The 25,223-nt window shown below is 34.9% G+C and overlaps 1 protein-coding gene across 1 annotated transcript in view; it reads left to right on the top strand.

The window, feature by feature from the left end:
* Positions 1-25,223, top strand: part of MBOAT1 (membrane bound O-acyltransferase domain containing 1) — a 125,930-nt gene that overhangs the window by 85,478 nt on the left and 15,229 nt on the right. The window contains exons 6-9 of the mRNA XM_001375935.4: positions 3,450-3,504; positions 12,078-12,261; positions 14,809-15,001; positions 20,218-20,321. Of these exons, the coding sequence (XP_001375972.2) occupies positions 3,450-3,504; positions 12,078-12,261; positions 14,809-15,001; positions 20,218-20,321 (536 nt within the window). The remainder of the gene's footprint in view (positions 1-3,449; positions 3,505-12,077; positions 12,262-14,808; positions 15,002-20,217; positions 20,322-25,223) is intronic.

The following is a 25,223-nucleotide window of genomic DNA, read 5'->3' as shown; positions in this document are numbered from 1 at the left end:
TTTTTCTTAGAAGAACCATATTTCCTCATCTCTGTTTTTCTGATTTCTTCTCAAAAGTTGGGAAACTAATTTAATTTTGTTGTAACTCTTGGTACTCTTAATTAATGCCTCTCCTCTAGCTGTTTTCTGGATGATTTGGTATTGTAGACAGAATAGATTTGGTATTGAGGCAGAAGAGTGCTGAGATTTAGGCAACTGAGGTTAATTGACTTTCCTAGGGTAACATAGCTAAGAATTATCTGAGTTCAAATTTGAACCCAGGACCAGTGGATTTTAATCTTCTGAGCCACCTAGCTGCCCCAAATAGGTTTACTCTTTTTTTTTTTAAACCCTTACTTTCCGTCTTGGAGTGTGTATTGGCTCCAAGACAGAAGAGTGGTAAGGGCTAGGCAATGGGGGTCAAGTGACTTGCCCAGGATCACACAGCTAGGAAGGGTCTGAGGTCAGATTTGAACCTAGGACCTCCTATCTCTAGGCCTGGCTCTCAATCCACTGAGCCACCCAGTTGCCCCCCAAATAGATTTACTCTTAAAGATTTCTCCTTCCAGTTTTTAATCTGCTTATATTGCATTATTTTCACATTTTCTGTCTAATTTATCTTGTCTCATTGAATCTCATATATAAGTCTGAACTATTTTTGCCTTTTTTTTTGTTCTTTTGAGAAATTTTTTTTCTGCCCTTCCTTTGACATTTTTCAAATTACCCTTATGATTAGTGACCCCCATTCAGGTCAAGTTAATAATACATTTTCTGCAGTGACAACTCCTGATTTACCATACAAGATAAGGCATGTTATTAGTTTCACAGACTTTAAGTTTCTAAATGAGGAACATGTGCATTTTGTACACACACAAATAATATCAATGGAGGTTTAGTTAATGATTTATAATGGCAAGTATTCATGTGTTAATGTATAATGACCTGAGTTGAGTTGGTTTTTCCTTGCATGGTGGGAGACATGTTTCTCCAGCCATAAAGAATGGAAAATCTTCCCCCAGCCCCCAGTCATGCCTCATCTTATGCCCACCAAGCTTCTTTTATGCCTAGTGCTAGAAGAGGGCTACCCATCTGGAGCTGGAGGACTGCCTATTATAGATAGCCAAGGCTACTTCTATGTTGACTCCCATTAGATATGCATTAAAAAAAATGACCTAGAGGGCACTAAGGGACCATCACAACTGGGAAAGAACCTAATTACAACTCATATTTATGTAGAACCATAATTTTAAAAGGCCCTGTGTAATTAGAATCTGCTCCCCAGGACTCTAGTTCCCAGCATCCCACTTTTGTTCTCACATTACATCCTTACGTTTTGGAGATAAAGTTTGTGTGCAACCCTGGCTTTCTCACTCACTCTCACACACACACACACACACACACACACACACACTCACTGGCACTAACATGGCTGGGAAAACTTCTCTTTATTTAGCCTTTTACTTTTGTCTTTTTATTTCTTCTATTTCAAGTGATTATTAATAAATCTTATAAAATGTAGTACTTGGAGTTATTGGATATTAATTTTAATCTTATAGCACTTAATTTAGATTTAAAAGATTATTATACCCATCTTATAAATTAGGAAACTGATCCTACAAAAGATTAATTGATTTGCCCCAGAATGCATTGATCTTAAATTGCAGAGCAGAGGCATTATCTTGGGTCTCCTAACTAACAATAGTAATTTCTCCATTGTGCCATCACACTGCTTTCTTTGTGCTTCATTTACAAAGTGGGAATAAAATAGATGCATGGAACATTGCTTCCTGCAGGGAAAGGGGGAGGGTGTATATTTTTCTTTCTGCTTCTATGGAAACCTCTTGGAAAACTGTCTTCAGTGGGTTATAGAATTCTGATTCTTTGACCCACTGACTGGAGGATTTTCATTATGAAGTTGAAACATACAAGTTTTTCAACACAGAATATTTGAGGACAAGAATAGAATCTATTCTTTCTTGATTTCTCTTGAGGATTAGTTGTGGGAGTTTAGTCTCTTTTCTTAATCCCTCCTCTCCTACCCCTTACTCCCAGTGCAATGGCTAGAAACCTTGGGGTCCAGCATCTAAAACTACAGTGTACATGCATGTGTGGGCATGCATGTGTGTGTATGAATAATAAGAGTCACAAATTTAGAGCTGGAAAGGACCTTAAAGTTCATCTAATTAACATCTCTCATTTTATGAGCAAGGGAATTGAGGTACAGATAGATTAAATGACTTAACCCAAAGCCACACAAGTGATAAGTGAAAGAACCAGAATTCAAACTCAGGTTCTGTGTTAAGTTCAATATTTCCCCCGCCCCCCTACACTTTATAAGTACCAGCTAAAGAAATGGGAGGTAGTAATTTGATATTTCTTAGCAATGTTATACTGAGGGAATGAGTCCACACAGGGCTATAATTTTTCTCTGCTGAGCACAGCAAAGAAAATAATGACCCCAAATACTGACCAAGTAGCATTTAAGATTGCTGGGCTTGAGTCTTCTCTTCTTAAGCTCAAATCTAGTCTCAGATCCTCACTAGCTTTGTTACCCTGGACAAGTCATTTAAGCCAGTTTGCCTCAGTATCCTCATCTGTAAAATGAGCTGGAGAAGAAAATTACAAACCACTCCAGTATCTTTGCCAAGGAAGCCCCAAATGAGGTCATGAAAAGTCAAACATGACTGAAGAATGACTGAATAACAAAAGTGGAAAGGGTGCTACTGCATTTGAAGTCAGGAAGAACTAAGTTTAAATCCCTCCTTAGACATTTTCTAGCTATGTGACCCTGGACAAGCCACTTACCCTCTTTTGGTCTCAGTGTCTACATGTATGAAATGGAGATTAGAGTAGTGCCTACCTGATGAGGTTATTGCTGGGATAAAACAAGATTTTTGTAAACTTTAAAACTATATAAATGCTAAAAATATATTATTATTAATAATTAGGAGAAAGGATATTTTAAGGCAACATCAGAGACAGAATCTTATGCTGCTGGTGATCTTCAAACTAGCCCAGTTTGCTTAGTTCTGAGGGAAACAGAACAGTTATATTGATTCCTATCAATTTATGACTCATACAATTGTCTCAGGGCTGGGGATTCTGAGGAGCTACAGTAACAGCAGTTATCATGGGCTTCCATCGTATTCTCTACTTGTGCCTGTCCAATTATACCTATCTGGATTTCATTTTATACAGTTCAGAGCCAGGAGATTTCTTCTATGTATTTGGGTTGGGGAGAACAGCTGTGAGATGTTGGAGCAAACTGTGGCATGATTCAGATGTCTTAAGTCAGAGAGAAAATTTGTCTGAGATAGAAAATGACCCTGAATTTTGTTAACTAGCTTATGCTAAAAAAGAGTCAGCCTTTACAGCCTCTTCTGGTGTTATCACAAAAGCAAACACTCATCAAGAAGGTACTCTATGACAACTTCAGTCCCCTCATTTTTCTAATGATTTTTTCTTCCTAGGATTGGGTCGAAAAACTGAGGACCTCACTCCTGAACAACTTCGACTTGCTATAAAGTAAGTTTCTTATTCTCCTAAAGATTATCAAGCCTCTGAGATATTACATATATATGTGAGTATGCACTACTCAGATTCCCCATTCATAAAAATAGACACAAAATACCTGTAGTACCTACAAATCAGGGTTGTTGGAAGGATCCAATGGGATAATATGTGGCATCCCAAAATTCTGAGTGCAGGCTTACACGTTAATAGCTTAAAGGTATTAGTGTTAAGAGGTTGGGGATGGGGATGTTTGTGTGTAACTCCACACCTTACATATTTGTAGCACCAACTCCCTTACATATATAAAGTACTTTTTCTTATAATTAACGTGATCATCACCATACTTAATATTAATAAATAGCATTTGGAATTCAAGTTCTGAAAACCTATTTTTTGGCTAAATGTCATCCAAAGCCGGTATCAGAGACTATTTGAAAAGGCAAAGCTGATTCTCTTCTCTCAGAGAGACCCCTCTGGGCATTATGGGATGAAGTATTCTATTTTGTTTGGTCCCATACTCTCCAGAGAATATTCTATGGATTTCTTCCCGTGAATAGAAACCACTCTGATGAAACAGTGGTTAGGAGAGGATTTTACTAAACTCTTTCAAGGTTGGTGAAATGGAACACATTCATAGGGCATAAAAGTAGTTGTTGAATCTCGGTATATATTTAAGTTGGGAGAGCATAGGGAGCTGGAAAAAAAAGACATAAAAATGAAGCAATGATGATGAGTTGTTTGTTTGTCTCTTTAAGGTCAGGAGCCACTATTCTTAACTTTTAACAAATCATAGGTAGGAATGGCTTACAAACCGTTCTTGCTCACTGTTATTCTTTCACATTACACAAACTGTGTTTAGACAAAGGAAGTTAATGTTATTTTCTCCAATATGCTTAGAAACTGAGCAAAAATCTGATTATTTGGGTGTCAATAGCAGTAATGAAATAACTCCAACTGGATCCATTAGAATTGAGCTGTAGTGAAGCAGCTCTGAAACATTGGACTATCTTCAAGTAAAAGTTCTCCAGAATTGCTAAGAGTCAGATAGGAAATATGAGGGTCTTCAGATTCAGCACAGGAATTGAGTGGAGGAAAACTAAGATTCACATTTGTTACTCGTGGCTTTTCCTTTGTACAAAACTCAGCTCTTTTCTAGTATAATGCTTATACTGAATACTGTGTTCTAGTAAAATGAATCTTGAGCCCAAGAAGCCCTGGATTTTTTAAAAATTTACCCCAATATTTTAACAAAAATTTGGGCAAGCTGTAAAATGTTTCTGCATTTCACTTTCACTGTTGAATGGTGACAATATGATTAACTCTCCTCAGATTTATAGGACTGTTGCAAAGACATCTGAAAAATTATTTGAGGAAATCTTTCTCTGTTCTTTGGAATAAAGGCCTCTTTCAGTTTTATGCACTTAGTTTTTTATCACCATCTTTTCTCTTTAACTTTAGTTTCTGTAGAGGTTTTAAATGCTACCACATGCCTTTGAATTGAACATGGATATTAACAAAGGCAGGTTTAGGTTTTAAGAAACAACTTTCACAAGTCATTAATACTTGAAATTACTAGCATTTATGTTTTACGTTATTATACACACATTATCTCACTTGATCCTAATGATATCTTGATGAGGTGGACACTATTTTCCTCTATTTTACATGTGGGGAAACTGAGACTTAGTGGGCTTAAGTGAATTACACAAGGTCACGTCACTAGTGAGTGTGTAAGGTAGGATTTAAACTAATGTCTTTCCGTCTCTTGAGTCTAGAACTCTAATATACTATGATATCCTATTATACCCTCACAATGTTTTTCTCTACAGTGATAGTCAAGTGTAACTACACAGCCTAGTTTTTATGGCATTTTTAACCCAAACATCCTGTTGGGTCAAAATGTTTTCATCAAGACCAGCATTTTTCATTTGTCTAAATTGGATCTTATGTTATATATACACAATTGGTTCAAACAATTCAAGAAGAATCTTTTGAACTCCTACTGTGTGTCAAGCACTGAGATAACAAAATAAGAAAAGAAACAAAAGGAACATAAGGAGAGATTTAAAATTTCTGGTACTTTGAAAATTCTAGGCAAAAAATAAAAATTTTGGATCATTTGAAATATATGAAAAATTTTTAGCATACTTTTACAAATATAGAATCTTTTGTTAGCTGAGAAGCATATGGTCCAGCCATAAGAATACTGAACTAAGAATTAGGAAATCCAAGTTCTAGTTTCATATTTCTTACTAATTAGCTGAGTAACTTTAAAGAAGTCATTCTTGGCTTAGGTTCACTATCTATAGAGCATAAGCATTAGAGTAGATTGCATGAGGTTTCTTGTAATCTCTATGATTCTATGAAGTGGTTTAGTCATGTCCCAACTCTTTGTGACCCCTTCTAGGGTTTTCTTGACAGAAGTACTGGAGTGGTTTGCCATTTCCTTCTCCATTCATTTTACAGATGAGAAAACTGACAGGGTTCATTGATTTGCCCAGAATTACCCAGCTAGTGAATATCTGAGGTCAGATTTGAACACAGGAGGATGAGTCTTCCTGATTATAGGCTTAGTCAGTACTCTATTCCTGATGCTACTTAGTTGCCCTATGACATATGCTTTCATCTTTCCACTTGTTTAGGTCATAAAGTTAATATTTGGAATATTAAAATAGAAACTACTGTGTTAAAGACAGTAATTATGAATATATACATTTTAATTTTTATTAATGTCTTAAATTTTCATTTTAAGTGGAAATACAATTTGCTGACTTGTAAAGAATTTAGCATCTATTAGGTTCTGCATGAGAAGCATAAACTTAAAGAGAGAAATCATAAAAATGACAGTTTAAAAAAAAGGAAACATTTTGTGTCCTCCAGTTTCAAACAAATACAGAAAGGATTCATTTCAGAAAGGGAAGCGAGAGTTGTTCTGTTTTTTTTCTTTAATTGCTACTTGAAAGTTTAATTAGTTTTATTTTCAGAGCCAACACTATCAGCAGTCTAATGCTTGTTTTATCGTTGTGACTTAGATTGAGATAGACTTTTCCAACTGTTACCATTTTTTATTATTTCTTGACTTGGGGCGTGTATTTCCATCCAAAGACCCATTTCTTTGAAATGGTTACAGAAACTGAGGGATCTGAAACCAACAAATAGAAAAAGTCAGAGGTTGGCTTGTAAAAAGGCTTTGAAATCAGATTGCATTAGAGATATACTTGACAATCTCAGATCTCATTTTGGGGGGATAGGCATGTGAAAATGTACTGAATTCTGTCATATTTAATGTTGATTTTTTTAAAACCTCATTGCAAGTTCACTGTTAATTATCATGTTCTAGTCAAATATAGTTCTGTCATCACTTGTAGTACTACTGCCTTTGAATAATACATTCAAAAGACTTGTAGTAATAGTTTGACAATTTTTCCTTTTTTTCTTAATACTTACTCTTCCATACTTGGAACAAATATACTTGGCAAGAAGTGCCTATCGAGGTCAATTTGCTTCTGTAATCATTTAAGCAACCTGTATTGGGCAAAGTGCTGGAGATACCAAGCAAAAACTGAGTCTTTGTTTTTAAGAAATTTAGGTTCTAAGTTGTCTGATTCTGATACAATGGCTGAAAAATTGGCTTTATCATCTTTGTGTTATATAGTTAAATGAGGGAGTTGTACTTATCAAATAGAATGAAAACTTCCCCATTAAGATTCTCACTTTTTACTGTTTCCTAAATAACTCCTTTGTTTGCTAGTAAAGTCTCTAGGGATATTTGTTATCGCTTTGCCCTTTGAGTTTTAATACAGGGTTTCTCTGTTTTTGCATTCTTTTCTTCTTGTTCCCTGAAGAGAACATCTACAGAGTGAGTATCTTTTTCATGTTTTATTATATTTTTTGCTCTTTTACAGAGTTATCAACCTTCATATTGTCATTGATGAATACGTTTGGGCTTTGGGATGCCCATCTTAATGCAGAATATGTGCAGATATTTATCCATTATCACTTCTCTGTTACTTTGATATTACTTTCATTGTCATTCATCAAAGTGAAAATTTTTTATCTATCCCTCTCTAATTGCCTTCTATAGTAATTCATATTATAAAGATAGATATATACAAATAATATGCTGTTTTTTCCTTTTCTGCTTAAGGGTTTCTCTAAATAACTAGTTGAGATGCTATCACAAAAGTTTAATATTCCTTCTCTTCACATATTTGATTGTCTGCAAATATTATAAAGACTGGACTTCTTTCACTGATTTTTTTTTCTCCCCTGCCTAGATGTCATCATTCACTCACATTGTCACTCTAGAGATAGATTAATCAAAGACAACATACTGGGCAAACAGTGTGATGATCTGAGTGATTTTAATTCATTTAGGAAGTATTTTGAAACTTATTTGGAAATATAGTTAGACATTTTCTATTATTGCAAATGGCATTCCAGGAGAATATAGTTTTCTTAGAAGAAACTGGATAAATTTTTTTCTTAACCATCAGGTATCAACTTGCTTATAATGAAAACATTGAGAACAACTGGCCCAAAGTTGCCCACAGTCCTTTATTGCTTGGTTACCTGCAAATGTTGACTGGGCAGTTCTTTGTGATGTTGCTAGTGTGACTGAGGCATCAACGGAACTAGAACTTTGGGATCAAGAATGCTACAGAGGTTAACTATGCTTTTTTCTTCATAGTTTTCCTTCCTCACGGTCATGAAGGATTTTTAAATGTCCACAGAATGTTTCCTACATATAACAATGCATTTGGAACTTCATATTTTGTTTAACAGAATTATCAGATCATATTTTCTTTTTTTTTCTCAGAATAATTTGCTGTGTGGAAATATTTCCATGTGTTAGAAGAATTCTTTTATTACTTCCCTCAGAGGAAAAAGGAAAAGGGAGGGAAAAAGGAAAGATAAATGTTGAGTGTTTAGCTTGCATGTAAACATTGAACTGAGGCATGTAGAAATTTGGTAGTGGCCTCCCCTCAGTAAACTGCTTTGACAAGCCCATAGTCCTCATCTTTTTTAACATAAAAAACAAAACGCCCATTTATTAAGTGTCCTCTATATGCAAGATATTGTCCTAGGTGCAATAGATACCTGAGTGAGGATTCCAAAGTTGGATAGCTACTTGCCATAAAATATTGGATTTCTAAGAAGACAACTATGATTTACACAGGTTATAAAAGTAAATTTCTCTACTAACATTTTATTCTGAAGCCTCATCATATCACAGAGGTCACTTGAGTTATTGAATACTCTACTAAGAAAGGATTACAAGTTCTGACAATTCTTACAGCAAATTAGAAAGTGCTATTATGAGAGGAAAAGTCTAATTCCATGTAAGATCCACTAGGGGATAAGTCATTGCCCATGGTACCAACTTAACATCAACTATTAAAACATAAGGGATCATTTAATTTGCATTGGTGGAGGGAATACTCACAGGTTTGTTTTATTTTAGATTATTCAAATAGAAAGTTTCTGCATCTACTGTATAGATAATATTCTAGATTAGAATAAACTTATTTTTTCTTGTGATCTGCAGGAATACTTTATTTTTTCAAGTTTTATTTAATTAGTCAATTTAGGACATTATTTTTTGGTTACAAGAATCATATTCTTTCCCTCCCCCTTCCTGTAACTGACTCGCAATTCCACTGGGTTTTTACATGTGTCTTTGGTCAAAAACTTTTTTCAAGTTGTTGATGTTTACACTAGGATGATCATTTGGAGTCTGCTTCCCCAATCATATCCCCATCAACCCATGTAATCAAGCATTTGTTTTTCTTCTGTGTTTCTGCTCCACAGTTTTTCCTCTGAATGTGGGTAGTGTTTTTTTCTCATAGATCCCTCTGAGTTGTTCAGGATCACTGCATTGCCACTAATGGAGAAATCCATAACATTTGATTTTACCACAGTGTATCAGTCTCTGTGTACAATGTACTCCTGGCTCTGCTCCTTTCGCTCTACATGAATTCCTGGAGGTCATTCCAGTTCACATGGAATTCCTCCAGTTCATTATTCCTTTGAGCACAATAGTATTCCATCACCAACATATACCATAATTTGTTCAGCCATTCCTCAATTGGAGGGCATCCCCTCATTTTCCAATTTTTTTGCCACCACAAAGAGTGCAGCTATGAATATTCTTGTACAGGTCTCTTTTATTATTATCTCTTTGGGGTATAACCCCAACAGTGCCATGGCTATTCAAAGGGCAGACAGTCTTTTATCACCCTTTGGGCATAGTTCCAAATTGTCCTCCATAATGGTTGGATCAATGCACAACTCTACCAACAATGCATCAATGTCCTAACTTTGCCACATCCCCTCCAACATTCATTACTTTCCATTGCTATCATGTTAGCCAATCTGATAGGTGTGAGTTGATACCTCAGAGTTGTTTTGATTTGCATCCTTCTGATTATAAGAGATTTATAACACTTTTTCATGTGCTTATTAATAGTTTTTATTTCTTTATCTGAAAATTGCCTATTCATGTTCCTTGCCCATTTATCAATTGGGGAATGGCTTGATTTTTTGTACAATTGATTTAGCTCTTTCTAAATTTGAGTAATTAGACCTCTGCCAGAGGTTTTTGTTAGGAAGATTTTTTTCCCCATTTTGTCGCTTCCCTTCTAATTTTGGTTGCATTGGTTTTGTTTGTACAAAACCTTTTGAATTTAATGTAATCAAAATTATTTATTTTACATTTTGTGATTTTTTTTCTAACTTTTGCTTGGTCTTAAAATCTTTCCTTTCCAAAAGATCTGACATGTATACTATTGTGTTCACCTAATTTACTTATAGTTTCCTTCTTTATATTAAAGTAATTCACCCATTCTGAGTTTATCTTGGTGTAGGGTGTAAGATGTTGATCCAAACCAATCTTAGATTGAGCTTTTAAGTACAGTATTAATAGCATGATGAAAATGGTATTTTGTGAGGAATAATCTTAACAATTGTATATGAGATGAATTGGTGAGAGAAGGAGTTGTAGGTGAGAATATATATGGAGAACACATGCTTATTGCTCATCAACTGCAGCAAACTACCTCATGGTTGGAGAATGAACTAGATGTGAAGATCCTTAGTTTCAGCCATTTCTATAAAATGCTAATTGATAAGGAGATATTCAAAAAGATTGAGACAAGAATGTTTAACTATGATATTGCCTCCAATGATCCATAACAATAATAGAAAATAAATATAGAAATATAAAATCACCCAGAGTTTAGTGGAAGGAGTGATGTATGAAATCCCCTTGCAGGTTCAAATGACAAATGGGCAACTCTGATGATCAGGGGTGACATAAGCCATCAGTTCTGGTAAAAGTCTTGTGGCAAGGGTAAGTCTGCAGCAGGCATGACACATATGCTTGATTGTTCACAAGACCATAAGTATCCAATTGATAGAGAACTTAATGGGACAAATTAATGGGGTGGCTAATTGAATTATGATGAGAGCAATAATAAAATCCTTATAAATAATGGCAAATTTAAAAAATAGAATATAATCAGCAGGTGAGGTGTTTGAGGGTCTGGATTAAGATGGTGAAAACAAGATATGCTTTTTACTAAGGAAGAGTTAAATACCCAAGTCCAGTGGAGTTAGGGTTGATAATAGGAAGGCAGAGGCAATGTACCTCAATACAAGAATTTGTCCTCCTTACTTCTGTTCTACTCCCTTTTTCTCTCTCCAAAATCTATATCCAATATGTGTGTACATATGGATTTTTTTGAAGGATTCTCCCTGCCCCCTGACTAAATTAGTAGCATTCTAATTGCTTTTCATGAGATTGAGTTCCCATTCTTTCTTCCTTTTTGTACTTCAGGGCAAAGAGCTTGTATACTATCAGCTTTTGATGTTTAAAGATGCTGTTCTTTAGTGAGGAGTACCTATATCCTTTAGGTCAGGGGTCAGAACTATCCAGAACATAGAAAAAAAAATTAGGTATTCCTGCATTAGGAGCTGCCATTAAATAGTATTCGAGATGCAAATTCCAGAAACACATTCTTTAGTTGAATGGCATTTAGAATAGATGCCAGAGGCTATTCTTAGATGTAGAACTAATGTTTTTCTTATTTGGGAGATGCCTTTCTAGGCATCAAGGAATGAAGAATTTCATCTTTTATGTTTTTATATATTCTAGGACAGCTGGATCTCTTCCTAGATGTACCTGAAAATATCCCAGCTGATAGTCATTGTTATGCTAATGAAACATGGTGCTTATGCTTAGGAAAGGTTTTTTTTTTTTCCAAAATTTTCCATTGGAGAGAAATCAGTTTAAGTTCTTTGGATAATTTTTAGAGAAACAGAACAAAGGAATTTTTTTTTTTATCCATTAGAATGTAAGCTCTTAGAATGGGACTATTTTTGTCTCTCTATCCCCATCCCTTAGCCCAATGCATGATGGGTGGTAAGTGCTTAATAAATACTTGTGGAATTGTTTATTGAGTTACCATCCATAAGACAAAGGACTATTTAATCCAGGACACCAACTAACGTCTGTGTTTACATTTTGCCCATTAGAGATGGTGAACTTCCATCTTTTGACACTTCCCTTTTGCTTGTCTTCACAGAGTCAGACCCTCTTTCTTGGAATACATAAGCTACCTTCTCAATTTCCTGAGTGTCATAGCTGGGCCCTGTAGTAGTTACAAGGACTATGTAGCTTTTATTGAGGGGAGACACATACACATGAAGTTGCTGGAAATGAACTGGAAGCAAAAGGGTTACAGCAGTTTTCCCAATCCTTCTCCAACTGTAAGTCATTCAATGCCAGATTATTTTGTTTGTTTTCTGTTTTTGTTATATTTTTTTTTATAAAGGCCTGGAGAATAGTGTAATAATTGTCTTCCATGAAGAGTCAAATAAGACAAAACTACTGGGATGCTTGGCATTATCTTTGTGAGAAAATACCACTATTCCTTTTGCTAGTTGGAAGAAAACTGGCAGAAGTTCTCTGTATTAGACCAACATATGTTTGTTTTACAGAGCAGCTCATTGGCTGGGAGGCTGGTTAATCAATCAATCAACAAGTATTTATTGTTAGCTGTGATAGCATTTTCTGCAGTACCCCGATGCTGTGCCAATGCTCTGTTAACAATTGGAACATTCTTGGGGTTTGATCATTATGAATTGGTATTCAAACTCAGCCAAAGTATGTCACAAAAAATGAGTAAAATCAATGTGCTTTGCCCTGTAGAGGCTATATTTGCTACAGTGATAACCAGTTCTAAACAAGCTTGCCAGAAAATCTCTATGGACTCAGGGAGAAAGTTTACAATGATTTTTTTTAGAGTCATCTCTAAAATCTAAACACATGTGTATCATGCACTCACATCTAAGATATACTTGTAGCTAAGCTAGAATTGTTGGATATAAACTTTCCATGATTTTGAGGGGAAAATAATCATGTAATTGCAAGCTTCTATGAAGTGCTCTGCCTGGGGGTCACTGGGTTGATGAGATGACCCTGAACTCTCACATGTTGTATTAGTAGAACCCAAACTACTTAGAGCAACCTCTTCCAAACTGGAAGGGCTATTAATTACAGGAACAGTGATAATCTGATAAATTGAAGATAAAACTTACTGTCTTTATGGAGTATTAATATTAGATTTGTGGCAGAGCCACAAATTTTTTCAACCATATTAAGTCTCAAAGTCATAGAGGGACTGTGATTTGCCTCAGGGAAGAGAGGGCCCACATCAAAGAAATAATACTTTTGCAATACTGAAATATTGGGGAAATTGAAGTGGAGGAAAAGAGGCAAATTTAGTTAGACTAAAAAAATCCAGATGAAAGTCTTTGAAAAAGTATGAATATAGTATTTGGAATCTAAATGAATTATGAATTATGAAATAGTTTGGAAGAGTGGATAGAGAGCCTTTCTTGGAGTCAGAAAGATTTAGGTTCAAATTCTGCCTTTGTCACATATTGGCTATATGATTCCAGTTAAGTAAATATTTAACTTCTCAGTGGTGTAGGCAATTCTAAAACTAAATCTCAGAGGGAAAGACTTTTTTCCATTGGTAGAGGAGAGAATTTTCTATTCCACTGAAATCAAAGGTTTGATCCAAATATTAGTTTTATAAAAGTTCTTAGGTAGAATGTGTGAGCTAAATTTAAGTAGGGCACCTTTGGCCCAATTTATCATCCTTATATATAAGGATCAGATTTTTTTTAATGATTGAAGTGTAAGATGAGTGAGTGTTCCCAACCAATCTTTATTGAATTGCTATAGAAAGGAATCTTGGTTGATGTCACCATATTTATGAAGACCCAAGGAAATCACCTGTGTCTTATTTCTAGTCAGATTCAGGATAGTGTTCCAATTGCTGTTATATATTTGTGTGTCACATATTTTTATTTAATGTGCCAGTTGCTATAGTATATTCATTTTCCACATTTTTATTTAAGTATTTTATTACCTATTCTTCACAATCTGGAATAGAATATGCCCCAAAATTTCAAATGTAGGATCAGAGTTAGGATGTAACTTATCTAAAAACATACCAAATAATGTCAGACCTATATACATAAACTTTGTATTCCAAATAGCTCAGTCTTTCAGCATATTCGTAACATGATAAAGTTTCTGCAAAATGCTCACTTCTATAATTTTAGAACTTGGAGTTTTGCTACATTGGCAAAATCACACTTAGGAAAGTTGAAAAAGAATCATTTGGTTGAAAGCAACTTTGAGAAACTCTCTTATGTCATGTATCTTTATCTTTGGCTTAAATCATTCTCAGCAATATATATATTTTTTAAATTCTTTATAAGCTTCTTTTGGATCTTGTTCTGATATTGGGTCACGTTACTTAAAATTTAATCAGAATTTAGTTTCTGGATAAATTTGTTCATTTGACAAATGAAATTCATTTCTTCTCCAGAGATGGAAAAGATCCAGTTATTTCTTCCCAGAAGAATAGTTTAAACATGATAAAAAAAGAAATTTCCCCTTAGCCTCCAGCTCTTTTGTTCTTTGGGTGATGAAATTTTTCAGTATTTGCTTATAGTAGAAGTTGATAGTTCAAGTTCTTTCTTCCATTATGGAATACAACTAATCCCCAATACCAAAGATGTATCCTTTGTAAAAAAAATACAAATACGTCAAATCAGTCAGGGAGATTTCAAGTTGTTAGATGCTGGTTCATGAGATCCACTGCCATTATTTCTACCAAATAGTGTGAAATAACTTATGGTTATTAGACTGTTCTTAACATTACAGATGCCTTGGACACATTCTTTTTCTTATCTTCTTATTATGTGTATGGCTGCATTGATATTTTTTTTCTTTTTCAGGGAGCAGTGATTCACAAACTGTGTATCACCCTGGTGTCTCTCCTCTTTTTTTTGACTCTCACGAAGGCCTATCCTGTCACTTTCCTGGTTGATGACTGGTTTGTCAATCAAGCATCTTTTTTGTCAAGACTTTTCTACTTATATATTGTTATGCAAGCATCAAAACCAAAGTATTACTTTGCATGGACATTAGGTAAGTTGATGGAATGACTCAAAATTGTTTGCCAAAAAACCTAGAGTAGAGTTTGTGGATGGCTTAGCCAGGACAAAGCTATGGTACACTTAAATGAAAATATTGATAACATAATGGAGAGCTGCTGAGCCAAGTAATTTCCTTTTTGATTTCCAGTTCTGGAAGACTCATAGCAGAAGCACATGTTTTTTTTCCCCCAAACTGACAATAAACTGACTCAAAAAGTAAAGTGATACTGATGTCAGTGACAGATGTCAGAACTTGGATTATATCATCTAGCCAAGCTCGGTCTTTAAGTACAAGGGAAAGTTTGGCTTTCTCTCACTCCCCCCATCCTCTTTATTTAAATTATTTATTTATTGAAAATGGCTCCTATAAGACATATCTCTATTTAGGGGAATAGTTATTATTATTTTGAACTGGCATATTCTGTGGCAGGAGTTCTTAACCTGAGGCCCACAAGCCGTACGGATAGATTTCACATGGGTCTGTGAATTTGAAAGGGAAAAAAAATAGCATCTTTCCTTTCCACTCAACTCTATCTGAAATTTAGGCGCATTAATGTAAAACACTTAAAAAAAAGAAATTATATTAGCATGCATACTAATTTAGTTTAAACTTTTAAACTTCAAAGTTCTCAGAAGCTTGCATTTGTTAGCTTCATGCACCAAGAAGAAAATATTTTTGTTTTCTCTGTTTTCTTCTTTTATCTATCTGTCTGTTGTTCTCTTTTACTCTTAATATAGAACAGAGATTTATTCTAAGTTTAATCAAACTCTATAATTTTAAACTGAAGGAACTTGGCCAATTTTAATTTTAACTATTTGAAACTGTAGGGTAGTATTTAGGAACTTGCAAAGGTCAGGGGGAAAAGTCCCTTATTTACTTATTAGAATAAAATAGCTTCTATTAAGTATATGTCTATTTCACATATAGCCTCCCTTCCAGCCAGTGTTCTTTACCATCTTAGTTGAGAAGTAGTATGAAGACTGATGATAAGGATAACAGTGGCTGCATAAGTAGTGGGCTTAGCATAGTGCCATGGACATGAGGGTCTATTATATGTATGATTTATCTTCTTACCCTTTCCATTTTTTCCTTCAAGCATTTAATCCAAATATAGGTTTAAGAGAGACAACTTTTTTTTCCTTTTTGTTTTCTTAAAGCCCTAGAATATCTACCAGAGATCATAACCCAGGGCCATATCTCTATCATATGCATTTTTGGGATTGGCTAACAATTGGGGAGGGGTTTACAAAATTAGTGCCATTACTTCCATGTTTTTGCTTATGTTCTGACAGCCAGCTGAATTTTTTTTATTATTAAAATTTTTTTCCTCTGATGCCATCTGAGGCAATCTGACACTTTAAAATGATACTTGTAAGACATATTTCTACTCAGTGGAATATTTAATATTATTATTTTTATTAATTATTAAGAATTTATAACTAGTATTGTATCACATCAATTATTATATGTAATAATTAATTTTTAAGAATATTAATATTCTCAACCTCAGGTCCACAAGCCCAGTGAATAGATTTCATATGGGTCTGTGAATTTGGAAGGGCAAAAAAATTACATCTTTCCTTTCCATTCACCTCTATCTGAAATTTAGAGTTTCCTTCAATTTTTTAATGAAGGTAACAAAGCATCATTCTGAGAAGGACTCTAGAGATTTCAACAGACTGGCAAAAGATTCATTATATAAAAACATTTAAGAGCCCCTGTTCTAAAGGTTGGACCTATCTGACATGGGAGCTTTCAAATTTGTCAAGACTCTTTCTCACTCTCCTTTCCTGTCATTCAGTTTGTATTACAGGGTTGGCCTCTGTTCTGACTAGGTTACCTTACTCTTCATGGTCAACTGTCTTAATAGTTTATTCAACACAATCCTAAAATACTCCGTCCTCTTGACATTACATCATTTCCCATCCTGTTAATTCTAAACTCCAGGTAATTTTCACCATGCAATTTCTTTGCTCCTGGCCTCAGACTCCCAAATATTGTTGGAAAAAGTCACTCAATTTTGCTTCTTGTTTCTATCATAAATCCATGAGGATTTGGCCCCTTATTGTGGCTCCTTAATCCTTTTATTTATTAATAATTTTATTCATAACTCCCTATTATATTTAGAATAGAGGCTGTTCTAAAACTTTATGCTCCCAAGTCCATTTCCTACATCAGCAAATAACATCACCTGCACTACTGAGAATTTGATCTACAATCCTTTATTTCTTAAATTTCTTCATGTTATAACTCACACTGTACACTTTAATCTAAGATCTTTTAACCTTTTTTCTTATCTATAGCAATAGCTTCCTAAATTGTCTGGTCTTCCAGTGTTTCCCCCTCCAAACCATTCTATATATCTCTACATGATTAATTTTCCTAATGCACATTTGATCATATTGATACCTTTTTCAGAAACTTCAAGCTCTCTGTGACCTATTAGATCAATTCCATCTCCAACTACACTGGATGTTACCCACTTTCTCTCCAGCATTTATAGTAGATGTCCCCTTTATCTTGAAAGCTTTCCTCCTCACCTCTTATTCCTAGCTTCCCTGACTTCCTTCAAGATTCAGCTCAAATTCTTTGTCCCTCAAGAGGCCCTTTGTGGTCGCCAAACTCTGCTGCTAGAACTTTCCTACTGAGATTTCCTCCCATTTACCATCTGTGTATATAGATATAGTATATTGAATGTATAAAATATATATATATATATGTGTATATATATATATTCATGGTATGCATGCCTATGCATGTCTGCTCCTTTAGAATATGAACTCATTGAAAAATAGTAATTAGTGATACTTCACTATGACTATATAAAGTTGGTCAAGTAATTTTTTACTTTTTTTCCAGTATTGATAACATTAGAAAACTAGTGATCTACCACTTAGCACTGTTTAAAAAAACAACAAAAAAAAAACTAACAAAATTTTATTTAGAATGACAAGACAGAAATTAGTTAAATTCACACTTTAGGTATATCACTATCACCTAGGAGAGATGAAAATAAGTTTTTTTTTAAAGAAACCTAAATTCAAAGACTTTGCCACCACTTTAAGCTATGATAAAGTTCATTTTCCAGGTGTTTGATATGATTACTCTACTTCTACATAGAAGTCACTCCTACCATTTTCACAGTTTTGGCCTGATGTGTCCCAGTTTGTTTCCTGGCAAAGATATAACAGAATTGCTTCAAGCCATATTCACAATACCTTCATGCTTCTGACGAGTATCTCTTGTCTCTGACTTTTACCAAGCCTAATTGATGGAGCTTTTAATTGGAGAGATCTTTGGGAGGAGGTGGGTCAACCCATTCTTTTCACAAATGAGGAAAATGAAGCTTAGATATCTTTATTATTAACCAGGGAAACTAACTTTTGTTTCATTCTTAGAGTGCAGATCTTTTTTTTCCCTTTCCTATCTTCACTTGTATGAAAGGCTATAAGAGTTCTTTCTTTCTTTCTTTCTTTCTTTCTTTCTTTCTTTCTTTCTTTCTTTCTTTCTTTCTTTCTTTCTTTCTTTCTTTCTTTCTTTCTTTCTTTCTTTCTTTCTTTCTTTCTTTCTTTCTTTCTTTCTTTCTTTCTTTCTTTCTTTCTTTCTTTCTTTCTTTCTTTCTTTCTTCCTTTCTTCCTTTCTTTCTTCCTTTCTTTCTTTCTTTCTGTTAGGCCTGTTCTTAATAGAATATGACCTAATCATAATTTTATAACAATTTGTGTAAAGAGACAAACCATTTTTCATCAAAACCAAATATAGACTAAAAAAAGGTAAATCATTAAGTACCACAAACATATTTATACATAAAACAGATTGATGTTTTCACAGTATACAGTAAATACTCTTGAAATTGGATTGCTTTCCTTGTTGCTTTGCTAACCTTTTGGGTCCAGATATGTTTTGTGGTATCTCTTGGAACTCTTCAAAGAGAAACCAAGGATTATTGTAATGTAAATGTTTCAAAGAGCACTTGAGCTTTACAAGTCAGAGAGATGCCAATTTAATGTGTCATCAATGACATTTTTTTTTTTGCAATTCTTCTAGTATGTACAGGAAAGAATCCAGTTTCTGGCTATACAATATGTTAGATTTATTAAATGGCTTTAAATAATAATTTATAAAATATCTTCAGCTAAAACCTAGCTTGAACATTCAGTAATTCATTCAATAATCATTTATTAAACATCTACTGTGTGTAATACACTATGGTAGGCACTGACTATGAAGTATGAGCCACTTGTTTCTAAGCTGTCTTCAAGTTCCAATACTGCTAAGTGTTGGTTCCAAGGAGAAGAATGGTAAGGGCTAGGTGATAGGAGTAAGTGACTTGCCCAGAGTCACACAGTTGAAGAAGTATCCAAGGTCAGATTTGAATTCAGGATCTTCCTACTTTGGCTTGGCTCCCTATCCACTGAACCACTTAGTTGTTCCTGATTCCATGATTTTTTAAAAGACAAAGTCTCCCCCTTCCCCAAATCAGCTTGAAAATAGGAAAGTTAAAGTTAATTGTATGGGTTCTAGAAATATTCTGAATAAATTAGGTCTCGCAATTGGTAATATATGTTATGTGAAGTAACTGAGTAGAAATTAATAATTTCCATGGGGAAATTTCATATAGTTTTAAACAATCATGTATTTATGTATATTTGAAGTAAAATTTGAAATAGTAGCTTTCAGGTGAAGGTTATTTCCATGTCTAACCTACTGACATATTTTAAGTTTTTCCATAACTGAGTTTGTAAAATTCTTAGATTGTAAAATTTAAAAATAGTTATAAATCTAAAATCTTTCATGATTTATAATGATACAAGGGTCCCCCTTTTTTATTTGTGTTTATTCATCTGCAAATGATAGTATCATGAAAGAGGTAGCTAGGTAACACAATAAATAGAGTGCCAGGCTTGGAGTTAGGAGGATCTGGGTTCAAATCTGACCTCAGTCAGACTGCTTCTAAGATGTATGCCACCAGGCAAATCACTTAACCCAATTGCCTTGCCTTTGCCAATCTTCTGTTCTAGAACTGACAAGATATAAGGTAAGAGGTTAAAAAAACAAGTACCATGATTCTTTTGGTTTCAATATCTATTTGAGTTGAGCCAGAACAATATGTGGGAACTTTTTCAATAGCAAGTTTTACTTCTATTTCCTATTTGATTCTAATTTCCTTTCTTTTCCCTATTAAAAACCTCAACTGTGCACCATCACAGCTGATGCAGTCAATAATGCAGCTGGCTACGGGTTCAGTGGAGTTGACAAGAATGGGAATTTCTGTTGGAATCTGCTTTCTAACCTAAACATCTGGAAGATTGAGGTAAGTCTAGGTATTTGAACTTTTCCTCTACAGAGGATGTCAAAAGGCTTGTTCTCCATGTGATTTTCTTAGAGGCTCACAATTAGAATTATAGAGAGAATATTACTTTTATCATATTGTTAGGATTACCTGAAAGATATTTACTCTGCTCTTGTTATCAGCATTAAGATTTTTTTTTCCTCCTTATTTTAAATAGGATGACTTCTTGGTAGTGACAGTGGCTCAAGGGTAAATTACACAGCCAGATGGCAGATTTCCAGGAGAGTCATTCATTTCTCTGAAAATATCCCTTTTCTGTTTGCTCAGAAATTTTGAATTCATTGCTTTATATAAAATGTTTTACTTTATTTTATAAAGGATGAGGGAAGTAAATTTCTACAATTATTTTTGGAGTTAACATAACTGAAATGATGTTTCATTTAAAGAAACATTTATAAGATCACAAATAGAAGAGATCTTTGAGGTCATTTAGTTCAACCTTTTTACTTTATAGATAAAGACTAAAACCCAAAGAGGTGAGCTTAGATAATTTATACATTTTTCAAGTGGAGAATTTATATAAATATATCTGTTTGTAGTTCATTAAAAATCGTGAAAAGAAATAGAAATGAAGACCCTAATGTTAAGTATTAAATTTGATCTTAGTGGTTATAACAGAGGTGATGTGAAGAAAACTGTGACCAGAATATGTTTCAAAATAAACAAGATTTGTCATCTCAGGTTGTACTAAGGTAGTGTTGCAAACTAAGGACTTGAAGGAAGATGCATGGTGGAGAACATTTAGATGAAGATAAAGGGAAGGGGAAACAAGTAATTTTCTCATTGGTCTATAACATAGACCATTTGGTCAGAAGGCAGAAATGAGTTTAGAAAAAGGATTCTAAGACGGGAATAGAGGCATAACTTGGTAGTGATGGGAGTCTTTAGTTACCTCATAAATCTAGAGCAGTGGTGTCAAACTCAAAGGGATCCCTGTAGGCTGCATATTGACTTAGAAAACCACAAATTAATATTACTTATGTGATGCATTTTTTGTTGTTGTTGGATACTTTCCAGCTACATCTGTCTTAATCTGGTTTGGGATCACTTGGGAATTCTATGCTGGTGGGATTATGAGTTTCACACTTTTATAGAGCTCTCTGCCAAAATCAGAATAGCTGATAAATCTTGGATTTGTCTTGAATTCCACCTTTTAAAAGAAAGTGACTGAACCAACTATCAGTAAAGGAAAATTCTATTAGATATGATTTTTACTGACAGGGAGGAACCCATTACTGAAGTAGAAATTATTAAAGAGGGGGTGACTGATTTCTCTGAAATTAGTGGTAGAGGAGAAAAAAACTTGTTTGAATCCATAATGCATTCTATAGATTAGGAGAACAGATTTCCTAAATGTTCCAATGAAGAATGAATAGGATCCTATTAACTAAAATTCTCCAGGCGAAATTCAAATTAGATGGAATAGAAAGGCCTTTAGAATAAAATTCTGAAGACATAAATGCAAACAATTCTGATGAGTAGGAAAAATGGGAATTTTTTTGGGGGGGGAATTTTCTAAAGAGATTGTGGTTGTACAGATGTAGTGAATGTATTCTGGTCTCCCTCTTTCAAAGTCAAGACTGCTATATCTCATCTATTAGGCTTTAGTTGGTACTCTGAAGACCTGATGTGTGTCTTCTCTGTTGCCATTGGGGTGTGTTCCTCCTACTCTCTTTTTAAAAAAAATCCTTACCTTCCATCTTAGAATCAATACTGTAGTGATGCCAAGACAGAAGAACAGTCAGGGCTAGGAAATGGGGCACTTGCCCAGGGTTACATAGCTGGGAAGTATATAAGGTCATATTTGAACCCAGGACCTCCCATCTCTAAACCTGGTTCTTAATTCACTGAGTCACCTAGCTGATCTCCCTTCTTTTTCCCGTGTGACCTTGGACCAAATCATTTTTCTTCCTTGGACCTTAGTTTTCTTATTTGTAAAATGAAAGGATGGAATTCCATGACCTCCATGGATACCTCTAGCTCTATTTTGTAATAGTGAGGGGGACTTAGAAAGGGAAAGAACCACTGAACAGCTATTAGGGGATTGAATTCTAAGTGGCACTTCCTTTTTCTTTCACTAAGTTGAGCTGTTACCAACAGAGTCAGTCAGTCTAGACTAAAGGGTAAGTCTGTTCCGCCACAGCTTCCTTTTCAACTGATAGATTGAAATTCCCCTCCTACAACATAGACTCTGAATCAATTTCTGGTATAACTCAAGGTTTCTCATTTATTCTGGTATAAGATTTGTTGAAAGAATGAGGAAAGGAAAAGAGAGGGCAGAGGAAAGAGGGAAAGTCCCTACGAATTCTTTCCTAATATAACTCTTGAGAATTTGACCAAGGAAAATTTTTTAGGGCTAAGCTCTGGGTTCCCTTAAGGGAAAAAGAGAGTCTTTATCCCAAAGATTGGCTTTAGTTGAGCATTGAGATCTTCATTCAGTTCAAGCAAAAGGATTTTGAGATTGGTAATTCTTCAACCCATTTCCACAGAGTCCCAGATAAGAACTTTTTCTCTTTGTCTCCAACTGCTTTTGAACCTGTATGGAACTCCATCCCATCCCTCAAGATCTTGGGAAGGTTCCATTTGCTCCTCTTCTTAGCATCTTTTCAAACTTCAGATTTCTCTTTCCTCTTGGTCATCCCCTTGTTCACAATTTCTAAGGTCCTATGATAAAAAAGGATCCTTAAGGGAAAAATCCTCTTGACTTTTTGATAACCCAGGCCTTATGCCTCTAGGGAAGGAAAGTTTTCGATGGCTTGTCCAATAGAATATGACAGAATTTGCAGGCAGGCTTTTTTCCTTTCTGTAGAGCACAGTGTCAGCAATGAAGTGCTAGTTTGAACAAAAACACAATGGTCCAACCATCTTTGAGAATGTTCCATTAAACAAGAACAAAGCAAGCAGAAAAGCCTGTGATTGTTAGGCAGTTGAACCATGCTTTTAACAATTGAGTGCCTGGTGCTTTTTGCAGATGCCTTTCCCCTCTCCTTTTCTGTGGGGTCGGGGGACTACTATGCTAAAGATAAAGGTTTAGCAGATGCGGTCAGCATAGGCGTGAGTGAATTCCAGAATTAGTTCTAAATGGATGAATGGTGCATTTAGTAAGTGAACTCATGCATGGTAGGACATAAGAGACAGTTGGCCATAGGAACTCTTTTAAATGTGCAAATGACCAGCACAAGCATAGGTTTCAGATTTAAAGTTAGGTGTCATAATTCTATTTATTTCATTTCAATAAACATTTATTAGGTTGTTATTGTGTGTGGATAGAGTATTGAACCTAATTTCTGACAAAGCTGATTTCTAATCCTTATACACTTTTCTTTGTGACCCTGAGCAAGCCATCTAATACCTCTCAGTCTAGGTTTCAGACTTTCTATGTAAAATAAGGATAATAGCAACACCCACTTCCCAGTGTTCTAAAGACCAAATCAGATGTGAGGAGTATCTTCCAAACCTTAAAGCTCTTTTTAAATGCTAGCTATTATTGTTAAAGTGGCAGGCTCCCCTTCTCTACTGAAATAGTATCAGGAAGTTTCTGGGTGCCCTGTGCCTTCTATTCCTTCTTCCTCAAAAATTCTTTCTTTTTCCCCTCAAGGGTGTTGCTTAAGAGGAATTAGAAAAAAATTTCCTTTAAATCATTCCTACCTTATATGTGGCTGCCCTTTAGTTCACACCAGCTAAGCCCCAAATCAGTACAGTATTTTCTCATCTCTGTCAACATTGAAACTTTTGAGATTTGATGATGGGAAGGAGCTAGGATTACCTACTTATTTACCTACTTATTGTAGAAGATAGTTAGAAAGAGAAAGCTTGTATTCACTGTATATTTGATATATTTGTATATCCTGGAAGAGATCCAGAACCTGTGGAGGAAACCAGCTCTGGTGTAAGTAAGACTGTCTTGAGGGTATGTTTTTTCACTCCACTAACCCTAAAGGGAAAAAAGAGGGTAAATAAAAACCATTAGGTTAATGAAATAAAACCCCATGGCTAAATAGATGGACGTTCAGGTTGCCTTTGGAGGAAAGTCCTTTTCTTAACTCAATATCTCGTGCCAAATAAGATTTTCCCATGGTGAAGAAAAATCCATTCAAAAAGATGAGACCTGGATTTTCAGCCTTAAAAGACTAGCTTTTCACTGGAATAACCTGATTCAGACTATTTACCGTTAGGGGGGATTGCAGGGGGGGGGAGGGGAGGGAAAGAATCTGAATCATAAAATATCAGGAAAATTGTAAAAAATTGTTTCTATATGAGATTGGGGAAAAAAGGTTTAAAAAAAGACTAATTTTGACTTGCAAACTGTTCTGAAAGTTTAGGGTTTTTTGTTTTGTTTTGAGGTGGTAACCCCATCTATCTCTGTTAACATGAGTCTGACTCTTCATAATCCCATCTAAGCAAAGATACTGGATTGTAATGGCATTTTACAGATGAGGAAACTGAGACAAACAAGGTTAAGTGACTTGTTCACAGTCTCACAGTTAGTACATGTCAGAGGAGGGGTTTGAACTTAGATTCTCCTGTCTCTAGGGCGGGGGTTCTATCCACTGTATCATCTTGCTGCTTACCTCTACCACTTGATAAAAGATGTGTTTGTGAGAATATCAACTCAAGGACTTGTTTAGGTTTTACCTCATGGCTTATTTGAGTCACCCCCCACATGCTTGGATCCTTATTATTTGATTTATTTTATATTATATATTGTGACCTCTTCATGCATGGAATCTCTTAATCCCCTAGGCAGCACTGGATGATTTTTTAGCCAATGTAGCTGAATGTGGCAATGGCTTCATAAAGATGACCTACTTTGTGGATTGTCCACATGATAAAGAATTGGGAGTTAAGTCAGAGCTGTTCCCC

The sequence above is a fragment of the Monodelphis domestica genome, chromosome 3, assembly GCF_027887165.1.
Source record: "Monodelphis domestica isolate mMonDom1 chromosome 3, mMonDom1.pri, whole genome shotgun sequence".
NCBI lineage: Eukaryota > Metazoa > Chordata > Mammalia > Didelphimorphia > Didelphidae > Monodelphis > Monodelphis domestica.
The sequence above is the reverse complement of the archived record's forward strand: the minus strand, read 5'-3'. Positions and strand labels throughout refer to the sequence as shown.